This window comes from Oncorhynchus clarkii, chromosome 16 (assembly GCF_045791955.1).
Source record: "Oncorhynchus clarkii lewisi isolate Uvic-CL-2024 chromosome 16, UVic_Ocla_1.0, whole genome shotgun sequence".
Taxonomy (NCBI): Eukaryota; Metazoa; Chordata; class Actinopteri; order Salmoniformes; family Salmonidae; genus Oncorhynchus; species Oncorhynchus clarkii.
Window position 1 is genome coordinate 31,499,055 of NC_092162.1, and position 16,228 is coordinate 31,515,282.

Here is a 16,228-nt window from a genome sequence, read left to right on the forward strand (position 1 = left end):
CCCCCATCTTCAATCAGAATTGGAGCAAGACAAGAGAAAAGGTCACTTATAAAAGCTGACAGCACTAGGCAAACATTAAAAAATGTATTTATACCTAAAATTTCCATCACAGTTTGCATTTCATTAGACAGAGACAGATAGAGTACAGAACTTCACCCATAGCATTGCCCTTTTTCCGTTTCTGTAAAAAGTGAACATGAATCAAAGTCAAAGTCAAGTGGTACCCGACGTAGAAGCCATGGTTGGGGTCGGGGGTGTACTCGGTCCACTTGAGGAGTGCCCTCTCAAACTGCATGGTCACCTCGGTCACAGAGTTAGGGGGCAGCTGGACCAGCATCTCGAGCAGGTGGGGCCGAAGGCGGTCCTTGGACGGCTGGTAGTGAATGTAGCCTAGGTAGAAAAGAGGGGAGTAAGAGAAATTGTATTTATTTACTCACAACAATGAAAGACAAGTAAAATTACGACTAGGGCTGTTATGTATGTTATACCTTTATTTAACTAGGCAAGTCATTTAAGAACAAATTCATATTTACAATGACGGCCTACCCGGGAACATTGGGTTAACTTATCTGCCTTGTTCAGGAGTAGAATGACAGCTTGGGGATTCGATCCAGCAACCCTTCGGTTACTGGCCCAACGTGCTAACCACCAGGCTACCTGCCGCCCCAAATGTGAAGGTCATGGCATTTTGGATGGAGGTTTTGTCAGTCAAATGACTGAAGTCACCATCATAAAAATCGGTCGAATAGCAATCATTATATAGTTGGAAAAAGTATATGAACCCCTAGGCTAATGACTTCTCCAAAAGCTAACTGGAGTCAGGAGTCAGCTAACCTGGAGTACAATCATTGAGACAAGATTGGAGATGTTGGTTAGAGCTGCCCTGCCTTATAAAAAAGCAGCTGAATCAAATTTAGGAGATGGTCCTGGCGCTTGCTGGACTTTCTTGGGCGCCCTGAAGCCTTCTTGACAACAATTGAACCGCTCTCTTTGTAGTTCTTGACTATCCGATAAATGGTTGATTTAGGTGTAATCTTACTGGCAGCAATATCCTTGCCTGTGAAGCCCTTTTTGTGCAAAGCAATGATGACGGCACGTGTTTCCTTGCAAGTAACCATATTTGACAGAGGAAGAACAATGATTCCAAGCTCCACCCTCCTTTGAAGCTTCCAGTCTGTTATTTGAACTCAATCAGCATGACAGAGTGATCGCCAGCCTTGTCCTCGTCAACACTCACACCTGTGTTAACGAGAGCATCACTGACATGTCAGCTGGTCCTTTTGATGCAGGGAGGAAATGCAGTGGAAATGTTTTTTGGGGGATACAGCTCATTTGCATGGCAAAAAGGGACTTTGCAATTAATCTGATCACTCTTCATAACATTCTGGAGTATATTCAAATTGCCATCATACAAACTGAGGCAGCAGACTTTGTGAAAATGATTGTGTCATTCTCAAATCTTTTGGCCATGACTGTCTGTGTGTGTGTGTGTGTGTGTGTGAGATATATATATATATATATATATATATATATATTATTCTCCTATGCATAGCCCAGGCAACTGAAGATTTGTTTGCTTGCTGAACCAAGGAGCAGCCAAGTTTAAACATGTTGTAAAGAGTCCATGTTAACGTGGAAACAGACTCAACCGCACCAGTCATTTTTTTTATGGCTGGATTTTTCCTCATCCTATCTCTCCTTATATCAGAGTTTAGACGTAAAACAGGCTTCCTTTTAATTTGCTGCTTTTGAGTAAAGTTTGCCGACTCTAATATGAAGTTGATTTTAAAACAACAATCATCCCATATCATTGATTACATGGTTATACAAATACCGTCACAGCCCTAATAGTGACAGTAACATAATATATAGGTGTAGCAGAGGTGAGAAACCCAACAGCTTAAACAAAAACTTCTCCCATAAAATTATCAATATAAAACAGTAGGTAAGTAAGAATTGTGTACACAAATTTCTATTATGTAAATAGTTTATGATAAGTGAATACCATAATGTAGTTATTTTGTTAGCTACTTCTCCCTATTAGATGTCATCGTATTTTTTAAAAGCCATTTTAGTTGTCGCGCTAGCTGTACTGTCCAGATAGATTCACAAATCATGGGAATATGCAGACCTCGTCTCCCGCCGAGGCATGTGTTGCTAGGCAACCCCGCTGCATTTGCCCTAGGAACATATAGAGAAGGAACTGTCAGATGTGTCATAATAGCCCTGGAACTAGCCACACTGGGAGCCACATTTTAAATGGAATACATTGAATACACAGAGCAGGGTAAAAAAAATGCAAAAACAAGTGACCCTATGCTTGGTGTGACTTACGGGCAGAGCAGACCATCCCATATGCGCTTAAATATTGTGATATGCAACCTGGAATTTAAATGTAAGAGGACCAGTGCTATATAGCAATAAAAATAGCACTGGTGAGCAACTACAATTTCAGAGACAAACCACAAGTTCTTCAAGTTTAGTACTAGGCCTATATCCACACAATTAAATGATCTGAATGATGGTTGAATTTACAATATACAGCTAGGTTTGGCCTCCAGCCAATTTGTTGCTGAGCTTGTCTGTGGGCTGAACATAATTAGCCTATTAGCAAATAGCCTACTAGCTGCCCAATTCAAAGCCCTACACAATAGGTTAAACTACACAATTAACATGTGGTTAGTGGGCTAATTTATTGAAAATATAAAAATGAAGATCTGATTACAGTGGTAGAATCACCAATAACTATGTTAATAAGCCTACCTACTCTATAAAAATAAATTAAATATTAAGTGTTTCTCCAAAGCAAAACGAGTGTGTCTTGTTTGGAACTAAACTATCGCTGTTTGCAAAGAAATCAATCTGAAATGTCATTATGAATCTAAGCATGGTACTTTCAGAAGTACATTTTCCACCCCAGACTTGAGCCCCGAGTCCGACACAGGAGTGCATGATGACAGAATGGGAGGAAATAGCTATAGGCCTATCGACAAAAATATATGGATGACATAATTGCATCTGTCAAACCGGTAAGCCTCTCTCTCATTTCTTAAATAGTGCTCTAACAAAGCCCCCTTGTTAGTAAAGTGCCTATTCAACTTCAAGCACAGAGCATTGTCCATATTGATCTTAGAAAGTGATCCACACGCTGCATCAATCTGAACTTTCCTGTAATTATCCAATTATATTCCATTCCCACTAATATTGTAATTAAGCTTTCACATGTCATACACTTATCAAGCATTTGGTGCTTGCTTTTATTTACACCAAATCATTTGACTGTCAATTTTCTGTTGCGAATAGAGAAGACCATACAATTGAAGTCGGAAGTTTACATACACCTTAGCCAAATACATTTAAATGCAGTGTTTCACAATTCCTGACATTTAATCATAGTAAAAATTCCCTGTCTTAGGTCAGTTGGGATCACCACTTTATTTTAAGAATGTGAAATGTCAGAATAATAGTAGAGAGAATGATTTACAGCTTTTATTTCTTTCATCACATTCCCAGTGGGTCAGAAGTTTACATACACTCAATTAGTATTTGGCAGCATTGCCTTTAAATTGTTTAACTTGGGTCAAATGTTTCGGGTAAGTCTTCCACAAGCTTCCCACAATAAATTGGGTGAATTTTGTCCCAATCCTCCTGACAGCTGGTGTAGGTTGGTAGGCATCCTTGCTCGCACACGCTTTTTCAGTTCTGCCCACAAATTTAATATAGGATTGAGGTCAGGGCTTTGTGATGGCCACTCCAATAGCTTGACTTTGTTGTCATTAAGCCATTTTGCCACAACTTTGGAAGTATGCTTGGGGTCATTGTCCATTTGGAAACCCATTTGCGACCACGCTTTAACATCCAAACTAATGTCTTGAGATGTTGCTTCAATATATATCCACATAATTTCCGTCCCTCATGATGCCATCTATTTTGTGAAGTGCACCAGTCCCTCCTGCAGCAAAGCACCCCCACAACATGATGCTGCCACCCACGTGCTTCACGGTTGGGATGGTGTTCTTCAGCTTGCAAGCCTCCCCCTTTTTCCTCCAAACATAACAATGATCATTATGGCCAAACAGTTCTATTTTTGTTTCATCAGAACAGAGGACATTTCTCCAAAAAGTACGATCTTTGTCTCCATGTGCAGTTAGTCTGGCTTTTTTTATGGCCGTTTTGGCGCAGTGCCTTCTTCTTTGCTGAGCGGCCTTTCAGGATATGTCGATATAGATACTTTTGTGCCGGTTTGTTCCAGCATCTTCACAAGGTCCTTTGCTGTTGTTCTGGGATTGATTTGCACTTTTCGCACCAAAGTCTCTAGGAGACAGAACGCGTCTCCTTCCTGAGCTCCATGAAGGTTGTGTGGTGCCATGGTGTTTATACTTGCGTACTATTGTTTGTACAGATGAACGTGGCACCTTCAGGCATTTGGAAATTGATCCCAGGGATGAACCAGACTTGTGGAGGTCTACAATGTTTTTCCTGAGGTCTTGGCTGATTTCTTTTGATTTTCCCATGGTGTCAAGCAAAGAGGCACTGAGTTTGAAGGTAGGCCTTGAAATACATCCACAGGTACACCTCAAATTGACTAAAATGATGTCAATTAGCCTATCAGAAGCTTCTAAAGCCATGACATCATTTTCTGTAATTTCCCAAGCTGTTTAAAAGCACAATCAACTTAGTGTATGTAAACTTTGGACCCACTGGAATTGTCATACAGTCAATTATAAGTGAAATAATCTGTCTGTAAACAATTGTTGGAAAAATTACTTGTGTCATGCACGAAGTAGATGTCCTAACCGACTTGCCAAAGCTATAGTTAACAAGAAATTTGTGGAGTGGTTGAAAAACGACTTAATGACTCCAACATAACTATGTAAACTTCCGACTTCAACTGTATACCCATCCCACATTATGATAATGAAGTTCCTACTTTGAGTCTGAATTGAAAAGGTGTGAAACATATCAGAGAGAAATAATCCAATCAATCTTCTCATATAAATCCTCTTCAGTTTGAGCTATTGCACTCTTCATGCCATGAAGGAGAAAATAATACCAACATTGATTAATTCATTGATACTACAGTGCTTTCGAAAAGTATTCAGACCCCTTGACTTTTTCCACATTTTGTTACGTTACAGCCTTATTAAAAACAATATTAAATAAATGTTCCCTCAATCTACAAACACACATAACCCTTAGCGAACATTTTTTATTTTTTTTTAAATATCACATTTACATAAGTATTCAGACCCTTTACTCAGTTACTTGTTGAAGCACCTTTGGCAGCGTGCCTTTTCAAATTAATTGAATTTACCACAGATGGACGCCAATCAAGTTGTTTAGAAACATCGCAGGAATGATACATGGAAAAAGGATGCATCTGAGATTCATTTAGAGTCTGATAGCAAAGGGTCTGAATACTTACGTAAATAAGGTACGGTATGTTCTTTATTTTTAAGACATCTAAAAAATTTCAAAAACCTGTTTTCGCTTTGTCAAGTTCTCTTCAAAATATAACATTTTAGGTCAGGCACATTTTGTGGCTGCATGAGGCTTTATGATACTGTAGCATGTGCTCCCCCATGTGGGAAGAAATGGCCTTTACCTCAACTACTATCAATAGGTAGCTGCCATTTATATCAGGCTTAGGTGGAACAGAGTCAGCAGGTGAACAGCGGGACTAAAGTACTCACTGGGTTTGTTGTCACGGCCCTTGCTGGTGACAGTGAGCGTGTGGATGTAGAGGCGCAGGTACCAGGGCACAGTGTCTAGCAGGAGCACGGGGAAGGCCCGGTATGGGTGGTTGTTGTACATCAGGGTGTGGATCTCTCCCGTCTGCAGCCCGTAGCCGGCCACGTAGCGCTCTCCATGCAGCAGGGGACGCAGCATGTCTCCTGGGGAGGGGGAAGGAGGGAGTGTTCATATTGTCAATCATAAAATTACTAGAATATAAATATAATTTATATGGTGAGTTTTATACAGACACCATTTTATATGCTCTACAGGGAAATTAATTTATATCACAATTTTTTCACCTTTTTCGGTAACACATTACCTGATCTTTACCTGTGCAGTAACTAGGGCTATGTAGTCTATTTCAGAAGAACAGAATAGCATACTTGGAGTTGTCCTTATGTTATGTCCTGATCTGGCTGTGCCAAATGGCTGTGGGCTACACTAGTTAATTTAGCAGACAAGATTTGCTTAGAATTCTGTGGCATTATTTTATAGTATGAAGAATACAATTGAACCAAGCTCGAAACGATTTGAGGGACTGCTCTATTCTGTGTTGAGCGTTTAACAAAGAAATAGATACTCCTATATGCTTAATTTAGAGTTATTCATGTAAATGTAGTTCTACAAACGTTGGGCTATATGGTTAGATGTTTAATTCATTGTAAGGCTGTATGATTAATGACTAATGATGATTTGAAAAGTTCTGCTTAGTTTGATGATGATGATTTGAAGAGTTCTGCTTAGTTTCTTGCACAGGTTGTAGACACTTCATTAGGCTCTCATTCACAATTTGACAAGCACTTGATAATGCCTCAAATTTCACAGCGGCATCCCCTTTGTGGCAGTAATGCACCCTAAAAATCCATGCTTTTTGCGGCCAGTGGGCGTTGTGCCCTATGAAGAATAGAATTGAACAAAGCTCCAAACGATGTGAGGGACTGCTCACATGCGGCTATTCTGTGTTGAGTGGTTAACAAATAAATGTGTACTCCTATATGCTTAATTTAAAGATATTCGTGTAAATTTAGTTGTTCTACAAACTTTTTTTCAAAATCATCATTAGTCATATCATACAGACAAGATTTGGATAAATTGTGAATGAGAGTGCTGCGTTGTGCCTTTCTCCCTGAGTGCTGCATGCTCCTAGGCACCTCTCACTCACATGGCTCTCCATCACATGATCGGGTCTTTCTCACAGGCTACAAGTGAAAACAGACACATCGGGGAACACAACTGCGTGCGTCCTTATCCAATTCCAAGGTGCATATTGAAGATATTGGAAGAACTGTCCACATTCACTTTGTCAGCCAACAAGATGAGTAGGCCTAACGAACAACAAAATCACTAACCTATGTCAATCTTCTATCCCCCATTGTACAAAAGTCAACATTCTATGTGAGAAATAAATATCCCAAACATAGTCTGAGACAATTGTGGAATGCAATAGATAATACAACCACTAGCATCAAAAAAAACTTTTTTTACACAATGTAGCTGATGCAACAGATCAGAACATTTTAGGTTAAAATTGTATTTCTTTACATTATAAGCGCAACAATGTGCACATGGTAGTAGGCTATAAGGGCGAATGTTCCGTTAGTGGGAAAACACCATTATCAAAACTGACCGCAAATGTGATTATGCATGTAATGCTTTCATTATAAAATGTGTATTTTTATAGAAAATTTTTTTTCTCCAAACTTGAAACTCACGCTGCTTATATATGCCAGTTAGGCTCTACACCCCTTGTAAAGCAGATTAATGTGCTCAATTTTAAGAAATTATTTGGCCACTTTACTTGTGATACAAACCTTATCAAAATATATGCCTATGGGCTAGGTTACATGAGGTGTGCGACTATGATTCGGGAAAAGACGCAAAAAACAAAGGCAGTTTCTTTTGCTGGACATCATTCACAAGTGATAGAGTAGTCGGAAGATTACATACACTTAGGTTGGAGTCATTAAAACTCGTTTCTCAACCACGCCACAAATTTCTATAGTTTTGGCAAGTCGGTTAAGACATCTACTTTGTGCATGACAAGTACTTTTTCCAACAATTGTTTAGACAGATTATTTCACTGTATCACAATTCCAGTGGGTCAGAAGTTTACATACACTACATACATGTACCTTTAAACAGCTTGGAAAATTCCAGAAAATGATGTCATGGCTTTAGAAGTTTCTGATAGGCTAATTGACATAATTTGAGTCAATTGGAGGTGGATGTATTTCAAGGCCTACCTTCAAACTCAGTGCCTCTTTGCTTGACACCATCGGAAAATCAAAATAAATCAGCCAAGACCTCATGAAAAAACATTGTAGACCTCCACAAGTCTGGTTCATCCTTGGTAGCAATTTCCAAACACCTGAAGGTACCATGCTCATCTGTACAAACAATAGTACGCAGGTATAAACACCATGGGACCACGCAGCCGTCAATCCGCTCAGGGAGGAGACGCGTTCTGTCTCCTAGAGATGAATGTACTTTGATGCGAAAAGTGCAAATCAATCAGCAAAGGACCTTGTGAAGATGTTGGAGGAAACAAGTACAAAAGTATCTATATTCACAGTAAAACGAGTCCTATATTGACATACAATGAAAGGCCGCTTAGCAAGGAAGAAGCCACTGCTCCAAAACCGCCACAAAAAAGCCAGACTATGGTTTGCAACTGCACATGGGGGCAAAGACCGTACAATTTGGAGAAATGTCCCCTGGTCTGATGAAACAAAAATATAACTGTTTGGCCATAATGACCATTGTTATGTTTGGAGGAAAAAGGGGGAGGCTTGCAAGCCAAAGAATACCATCCCAACCGTGAAGCACGGGGGTGGCAGCATCATGTTGTGGGGGTGCTTTGCTGCAGGAGGGACTGGTGCACTTCACAAAATAGATGGCTTCATGAGGAAAATAAATGATGTGGATATATTGAAGCAACATCTCAAGACATCTCAAGTTGAAGCTTGGTCACAAATGGGTCTTCCAAATGGACAATGACCCCAAGCATACTTCCAAAGTTGTGACAAAATGGCTTAATGACAATGAAGTCAAGCTATTGGAGTGGCCATCACAAAGCCGTGACCTCAATCCTATAGAAAATGTAAAATTTAAAGGCAATACTTCCAAATACTTATTGAGTGTATGTAAACTTCTGACCCACTGGGAATGTGATAAAAGCTGAAATAAATCACTGCTATTATTCTGACATTTCATATTCTTAAAATAAAGTGGTGATCCTAACTGACCTAAGACAGGGAATTTTTACAATAATTAAATGTCAGGAATTGTGAAAAAGTGAGTTTAAATATTTGTCTAAGGTGTATGTAAACTTCTGACTTCAAATGTATATAATTCACAAGTGATAGGCTAATATTGTCACCAATCCGACTATTATTGATTTAATATTGTCTTTACATATAGTAAATAAGGTGTGAGAAATTTGTTTTGATTTAGAATGGACCATTACCATGCACCGGTCTTGAAACCGGTGTTCATTTTCATGCCAGCCAGATTGTTTATCTTCCAAACAGGAGCATAGCCTATGGCCTTAATATTAGGAAAGTTAAGAAATAAATATAGTAGGCCTAGCCTATAGAAAGCTGATGGGATCCTCCTCTTTTTAGTAGAGGCCATCACTCTGTTTTCTCCCGCAATTGCATAACCTACAGAAATGTTGCACAACATGAGCTCATGGGCTTTCATTTAGTGTTTGTTCAGATTTTCAAACACATTTGCATTGATGTCAGAGTGATTAGAGGGACAAGAGAGTGCTGAGTATGCCAGGCAGTCAGCAAGTTTGGTAGGCTACTAATGATCAGCAGCAGCATCAGAGCTTGGAGAAGCCTAATTAACATGACTAAGCGGTCATGTGGAATTTGACTGTCTTCATGACTCGTGACCGCCGGAGTGGCGGTAATACGCTCACCGCAACAGCCCTGGCAATAACTGCAAATTATACTAGTAACATTGTATTAACATGCAGTTTCTTAGTATTTTAGTAACTGCATAATAATTGTATTGTAAAATGGGGTTGAGAAGTTTTTGTAATTATACAAGACGGATAGGGATTGTTCCTTATTCCACTTGTGTAACAGCAATTTGTGCAGGGAGGGGAACAGACAGTCGAGGGAAATAACATATTTTCTGGAATTAAAACGCAGCGTGTTGTGTTCTTTACAGGCCACTCACCACTCTCGGCTGCTCGCCAGCGCAGCAGCATGTTGAGGGAGCGCGTTTGTCCGAATGTGGCCTGGTTAGTGAGGTCATAGACCGAGTAGGTTCTCCGGTCCCCAAGCACCACAGCCTGGCTGAGCAGGGGAGTGGTTGGGCTCAGCTCAAACAGCTCTCCCTGTAGGGGAAATACAACAACACCTGCCTGCATAATTACCATATAATAACACTTCTCCATAGTGTTGTCTGATGTTTTAGAGTTAAATCACACACATGCAAGCATTCATATACAAATAGACAAATATTGATTCGCCAATCAATTAATTAACAATAATGCGTATGCACTCAAGAGTAAGATTGTCTGCCAACTGAATAGAATGTGGAGTTGGGTAAAGTTAACAGTCATGTAAAGATGCAGACCTGAGGGTTGTCTGTGACATCCACGTACACTTTACTGGAGGAGGCCAGCGGGCAGGCTTCAGTCAGGGTGCGAGAGAACATCTTGAACAGGGACCACTCTGTCAAAACACCCAATAACCAACATCACCATTGTAACATCACATTCATCTTGGCCCCTTTTGTATTTAAAAAGGTATTGAACAGTCTTTTTCAAGGAGCACAGAAAGGTCAATGTCTGTACACCGCATTAGACATAAGCAACTTTTATATGAAAAGTTGTTCTTTATTTCTTTAATTTTATTGTTTCACTAACAGGTTTTGCAACTTTAAATGCACTTTAAATCAAGTTTGATTTTATTTGAAAAACATGCCCTTTTTGCTTTGTATCATCCAGCTAGCACGCAAATCCACCTACCTGGGTTGTGGGGTATCCAAATGTTTATACCGTCCTTCTCTCATCACGGGATTTACAGTATTACCGTCTTAGTACACAAGGGGTGCACATTTTTCTTTTTTAAAGACCACATGGGGCGACCATTTCCAGAAAGCTAAGAACATTTGAAAATAAACTAATTGCAAAGACAGGCAATCCAGCTCATAACGTTTATACAAGTGTAGGTAGGCGCCACCGAATGTAATGTTTGGTGAGTCTGGGCAATTTCAAACAAATATGAACGAGACACATTGTGCAAAAGAAGAACGTTTTGATGCATGCTTGTCTGAAGGAAGAATAGTACTGGCTCTGGAGCAACATGTGTACACACTGAGTCTGTGGAGTCGCTATGGCCATGGGCCTGCCTGCTCTGCTCAGGGAAGAGGGGGAAGAAGCTGACGGGCCGAGAATGGAAAGGAGAAAAAATAAACGCAAGGAAATCAAGATGGCAGCAGTGGCAATTGTACAGATAACTCATCCAAAGCGATTTAACTTCTCAAACACGGCAGAAAGATAAAACTATATGACGCCCAACCTCCTTATTAATTCAGCCACTTACTTAGCTAACTAGGAAGTTAAACCTAATACACAGCTGGACTCACAAGAAAGGTAAAATGAAGAACGCAATCTGCTTAATCTCCTAATTTATTACACTGCAGGTATTTGCTTAAAAAGCTAAAAATATTCAGATTTATTGAAAAACTTCAAATAGTTGACAGTATTGAAAAACCATCCCGTATTTTTTTCCCAAATACCCCAGTATACAGTACATATATATGATATACCGTTCAAGCCTAGCACCTACATGAATCGGTGGAAGGTACAGTAGATCTTGGTAACACCGGTGTGTTTTAGCAATAGTGGGGTGAAATTACTTATACCATTTTCACACTATCATGTAGACCCGAACCGTACTGTGCTGACTCTGTTATTTTCCTTTAAGTTTCCAGCAAATATATGGTGGATGCATAAACAGGCCAGTGCAGTACAGTTCGGCTCAGCTTAGGTGTGAAAGGGGTATAATATTGAATGCAAGAGACCTCTCACCTCGTTTGCCCTGGCCAGAGGTGTGCAGGTCGAACACCACGTTCAGTGTCTGTCTCAGCTCCCACACTGTGGATTTGCACTTCCAGTCCTGAAACAACCGTAGAGTGTCATATCAAGGCTGGGGCTCATCAAAAGTGACAAGATTTCAAATGGGATTAGGGTAGGATGGAAAGATGTAACATGGAAGGAGAAACCAGTGGTTTTGTTTGAGACAATGAAGACCTTGAGACAATTAACGAAGATTCTCTATTCCTACACTCTTACATAAAAAAATGACTACGACCAACTACACTGAACAAAAATATGAACATGTAACGTGTTGGTCCCATTTTTCATGAGCTGAAATAAAATATCCCAGAAATGTTCCATATGCACTAAAGCTTAATTCATATCCCAAAAGAAAGATCCTCTCACTATAATACATTTGAATAGAAAGTTAACAAAAATAGATAGGTATTTTCCTTTCCATGGTAGCAAGATCTATCTATTTGTGGAAAGAATTCACACCGATTTAACTTTTTAGTCATATCCCAGGTTACCTAATTGCTTATGGCATTGCCTACACCTAGCGACTTGCTTTTTAAACGATATGAGCAAAAAAATTACATTTTATTTGGAAAGGTAATCCAGACAAAATTAAAATGGGCCCATTCATATAATTAATTTGAATTCGGAGGGCATTAGAACTCACACAAAAGTTATACTTAAATCAGAACTGGTTCTCTAGCAGATTAGTAAGAATGTCTCAACGCATGTTCAATAACGGCCTTTTTCCCTTAATTCAATTTAAAACCTCTCACATTCGGTTATTTGAAAAGTAAATCTCCAAAAAAAGTCCTCAACTGGCAGCTTCATTAAATAGTACCCGCAAAACACAAGTCTCAACGTCAACAGTGAAGCGGCGACTCTGTCCAGTGTCTGTGTTCTTTTGCCCATCTTAATCTTTTATTTTTATTGGCTAGTCTGACATATGGCTTTTTCTTTGCAACTCTGCCTAGAAGGCCAGCACCCCGGAGTCGCCTCTTCACTGTTGACATTGAGATTGGTGTTTTCGAGTACTATTTAATGAAGTCTCAAACTAGACACTAATGTACTTGTCCTCTTGCTCAGTTGTGCACTGGGGCCTACCACTCCTCTTTCTATTCTGGTTATTCCATTTCTCGCATGGAATAGCCTTCATTTCTCAGAACATGACTAGCTAGACTGACGAGTTTCAGAAGAAAGTTCTTTGTTTCGGGCCATTTTGAGCCTGTAATCGAACCCACAAATGCTGATGCTCCAGATACTCAACTAGTCAACAGATGGACAGTTTTATTGCTTCTTTGTGTGTGTGTAAATAGCACCAGTCAAAAGTTTGGACACGCCTACACATTCAAGGGATTTTCTTTATTTTTACTACTTTCCACATTGTAGAATGATAGTGAAGATATCAGAACTATGAAATAACACATTTGGAATCTTGTAGTAACCAAAAAAATGTGTTACACAGTCGAAGTCAGAAGTTTACATACACTTAGATTGGAGTCATTAAAACGTGTTTTTCAACCACTCCACAAATTTCTTGTTAACAAACTAGTTTTGGCAAGTCAGTTAGGACATCTACTTTGTGCATGACAAGATGTTTACAGACACATTATTTCACTTAATCACAATAACAGTGGGTCCGAAGTTTACATACACTAAGTTGACTGTGCCTTTAAACAGCTTGGAAAATTCCAGAAAATGATGTTATGGCTTTAGAAGCTTCTGACAGGCTAATTGACATCACTTGAGTGAATTGGAGGTGTACCTGTGGATGTATTTCAAGGCCTACCTTCAAACTCAATGCCTCTTTGCTTGACATCATGGGAAAATCAAAATAAATCAGCCAATACTTCAGAAAACAATGTAGACCTCCACTAGTCTGGTTCATCCTTGGGAGCAATTTCCAAACGCATGAAAGTACCACATTCATCTGTACAAACATAAGTACGCAAGTATAAACACCATGGGACCACGCAGCCGTCAATCCGCTCATGAAGGAGATGCGTTCTGTCTCCTAGAGTTGAATGTACTTTGATGCGAAAAGTGTAAATCAACCCCAGAACAACAGCAAAGGACCTTGTGAAGATGCTGGAGGAAACAGGTACAAAAGTATCTATATCCACAGTAAAACGAGTCCTATGTCAACTTAACCTGATAGGCCACTCAGCAAGGAAGAAGCCACTGCTCCAAAACCACCATAAAAAAGCCAGACTACTGTTTGCAACTTCACATGGGGGACAAAGATCGTACTTTTTTGAGAACTGTCCTCTGGTCTGATGAAAAAGAAATAGAACTGTTTGGCCATAATGACCATCGTTATGTTTGGAGGGAAAAGGGGGAGGCTTGCAAGCCCAAAAACACCATCCCAACTGTGAAGCACTAGGGTGGCAGCATCATGTGCTTTGCTGCAGGAGGGACTGGCGCACTTCACAAAATAGATGGCATCATGAGGAAAGGAAATTATGTGGATATATACTGAAGCAACATCTCAAGACATCAGTCAGGAAGTTAAAGCTTGGTCGCAAATGGGTCTTCCAAATGGAGAAGGACCCCCAAGCATACTTCCAAAGTTGTGGCAAAATGGCTTAAGGACAAAGCCAAGCTATTGGAGTGGCCATCACAAAGCCCTGACCTCAATCCTATATTAAATTTGTGGGCAGAACTGAAAAAGTGTGTGAGCAAGGAGGCCCACAAACCTGACTCAGTTACACCAGCTCTGTCAGGAGGATTGGGACAAAATTCACCCAACATATTGTGGGAAGCTTGAGGAAGACTACCCGAAACGTTTGACCCAAGTTAAACAATTTATAAGGCAATGCTACCAAATACTAATTGCATGTATGTAAACTTCTGACCCACTGTGAATGTGGTTAAATAAATAAAAGCTGAAATATATATTTTTTTATCTACTATTATTCTGACATTTCACATTCTTAAAATAAAGTGGTGATCCTAACTAACCTCAGACAGGGAATTTTTACTTGGATTAAATGTCAAGAATTGTTAACTGAGTTTAAATGTATTTGGCTAAGATGTATGTAAACTTCCGACTTCAACTATAATATACAGTATATCACAAAAGTGAGTACACCCCTCAAATTCTGTAAATATTTGAGTATATCTTTTCATGTGACAACACTGAAGAAATGACACTTTGCTACAATGTAAAGTAGTGAGTGTACAGCTTGTATAACAGTGTAAATTTGCTGTTCCCTCAAAATAACTCAACACACAGCCATTAATGTCTAAACCGCTGGCAACAAAAGTGAGTACACCCCTAAGTGAAAATGTCCAAATTGGGCCCAATTAGCCATTTTTCCTCCCTGGTGCCATGTGACTCGTTAGTGTTACAAGGTCTCAGGTGTGAATGGGGAGCAGGTGTGTTAAATTTGGTGTCATCGTTCTCACACTCCCTCATACTGACTGGTCACTGGAAGTTCAACATGGCACCTCATGGCAAAGAACTCGGAGGATCTGAAAAAAATAATTGTTGCTCTTCATAAAGATGGCCTGGGCTATAAGAAGATTGCCAAGACCCTGAAACTGAGCTGCAGCACGGTGGCCAAGACCATACAGTGGTTTAACTGGACAGGTTCCACTCAGAACAGGCCTTGCCATGGTCGACCAAAGAAGTTGAGTGCACGTGCTCAGCGTCATATCCAGAGGTTGTCTTTGGGAAATAGACGTATGAGTGCTGCCAGCATTGCTGCAGAGGTTGAAGGGGTGGGGGGTCAGCCTGTCAGTGCTCAGACCATACGCCGTACACTGCATCAAATTGGTCTGCATGGCTGTCGTCCCAGAAGGAAGCCTCTTCTAAAGATGATGCACAAGAAACCCGCAAACAGTTTGCTGAAGACAAGCAGACTAAGGACATGGATTACTGGAACCATGTCTTGTGGTCTGATGAGACCAAGAAACATATTTGGTTGAGATGGTGTCAAGCGTGTGTGGCGGCAACCAGGCGAGGAGTACAAAGACAAGTGTGTCTTGCCTACAGTCAAGCATGGTGGTTGGCGTGTCATGGTCTGGGGCTGCATGGGTGCTGCCGGCACTGGGGAGCTACAGTTTATTGAGAGAACCATGAATGCCAACATGTACTGTGACATACTGAAGCAGAGCATGATCCCCTCCCTTCGGAGACTGGGCCGCAGGGCAGTATTCCAACATGATAACGACCCCAAACACACCTCCAAGACGACCACTGCCTTGCTAAAGAAGCTGAGGGTGAAGGTGATGGACTGGCCAAGCAGACCTCCAGACATCTCCTCCTCATGGACTGCACACGATTTGCCAGTTCTTGCTGTGAGATGTTACCCCCCTCTTCCACCAAGGCACCTGCAAGTTCCCGGACATTTCTCGGGGAATGGCCCTAGCCCTCGACCTCCGATCCAACAGGTCCCAGACGTGCTCAATGGGATT

The 16,228-nt window shown here is 40.4% G+C and overlaps 1 protein-coding gene across 2 annotated transcripts in view; it reads right to left on the reverse strand.

The window, feature by feature from the left end:
• The window catches only part of LOC139368316 (GPI transamidase component PIG-T-like), a 32,387-nt gene that overhangs the window by 10,530 nt on the left and 5,629 nt on the right, over window positions 1-16,228 (reverse strand). For both annotated transcript variants that reach the window (XR_011626947.1, XM_071107066.1), the window contains exons 6-10: window positions 11,786-11,873; window positions 10,327-10,424; window positions 9,925-10,084; window positions 5,694-5,894; window positions 225-390 (exon numbers count right to left, since the gene is read on the reverse strand). Coding sequence is in view for 1 of the 2 variants with exons in the window: in XM_071107066.1 (XP_070963167.1) it covers window positions 225-390; window positions 5,694-5,894; window positions 9,925-10,084; window positions 10,327-10,424; window positions 11,786-11,873 (713 nt within the window). In the remaining variant the exon portion in view is untranslated. The remainder of the gene's footprint in view (window positions 1-224; window positions 391-5,693; window positions 5,895-9,924; window positions 10,085-10,326; window positions 10,425-11,785; window positions 11,874-16,228) is intronic.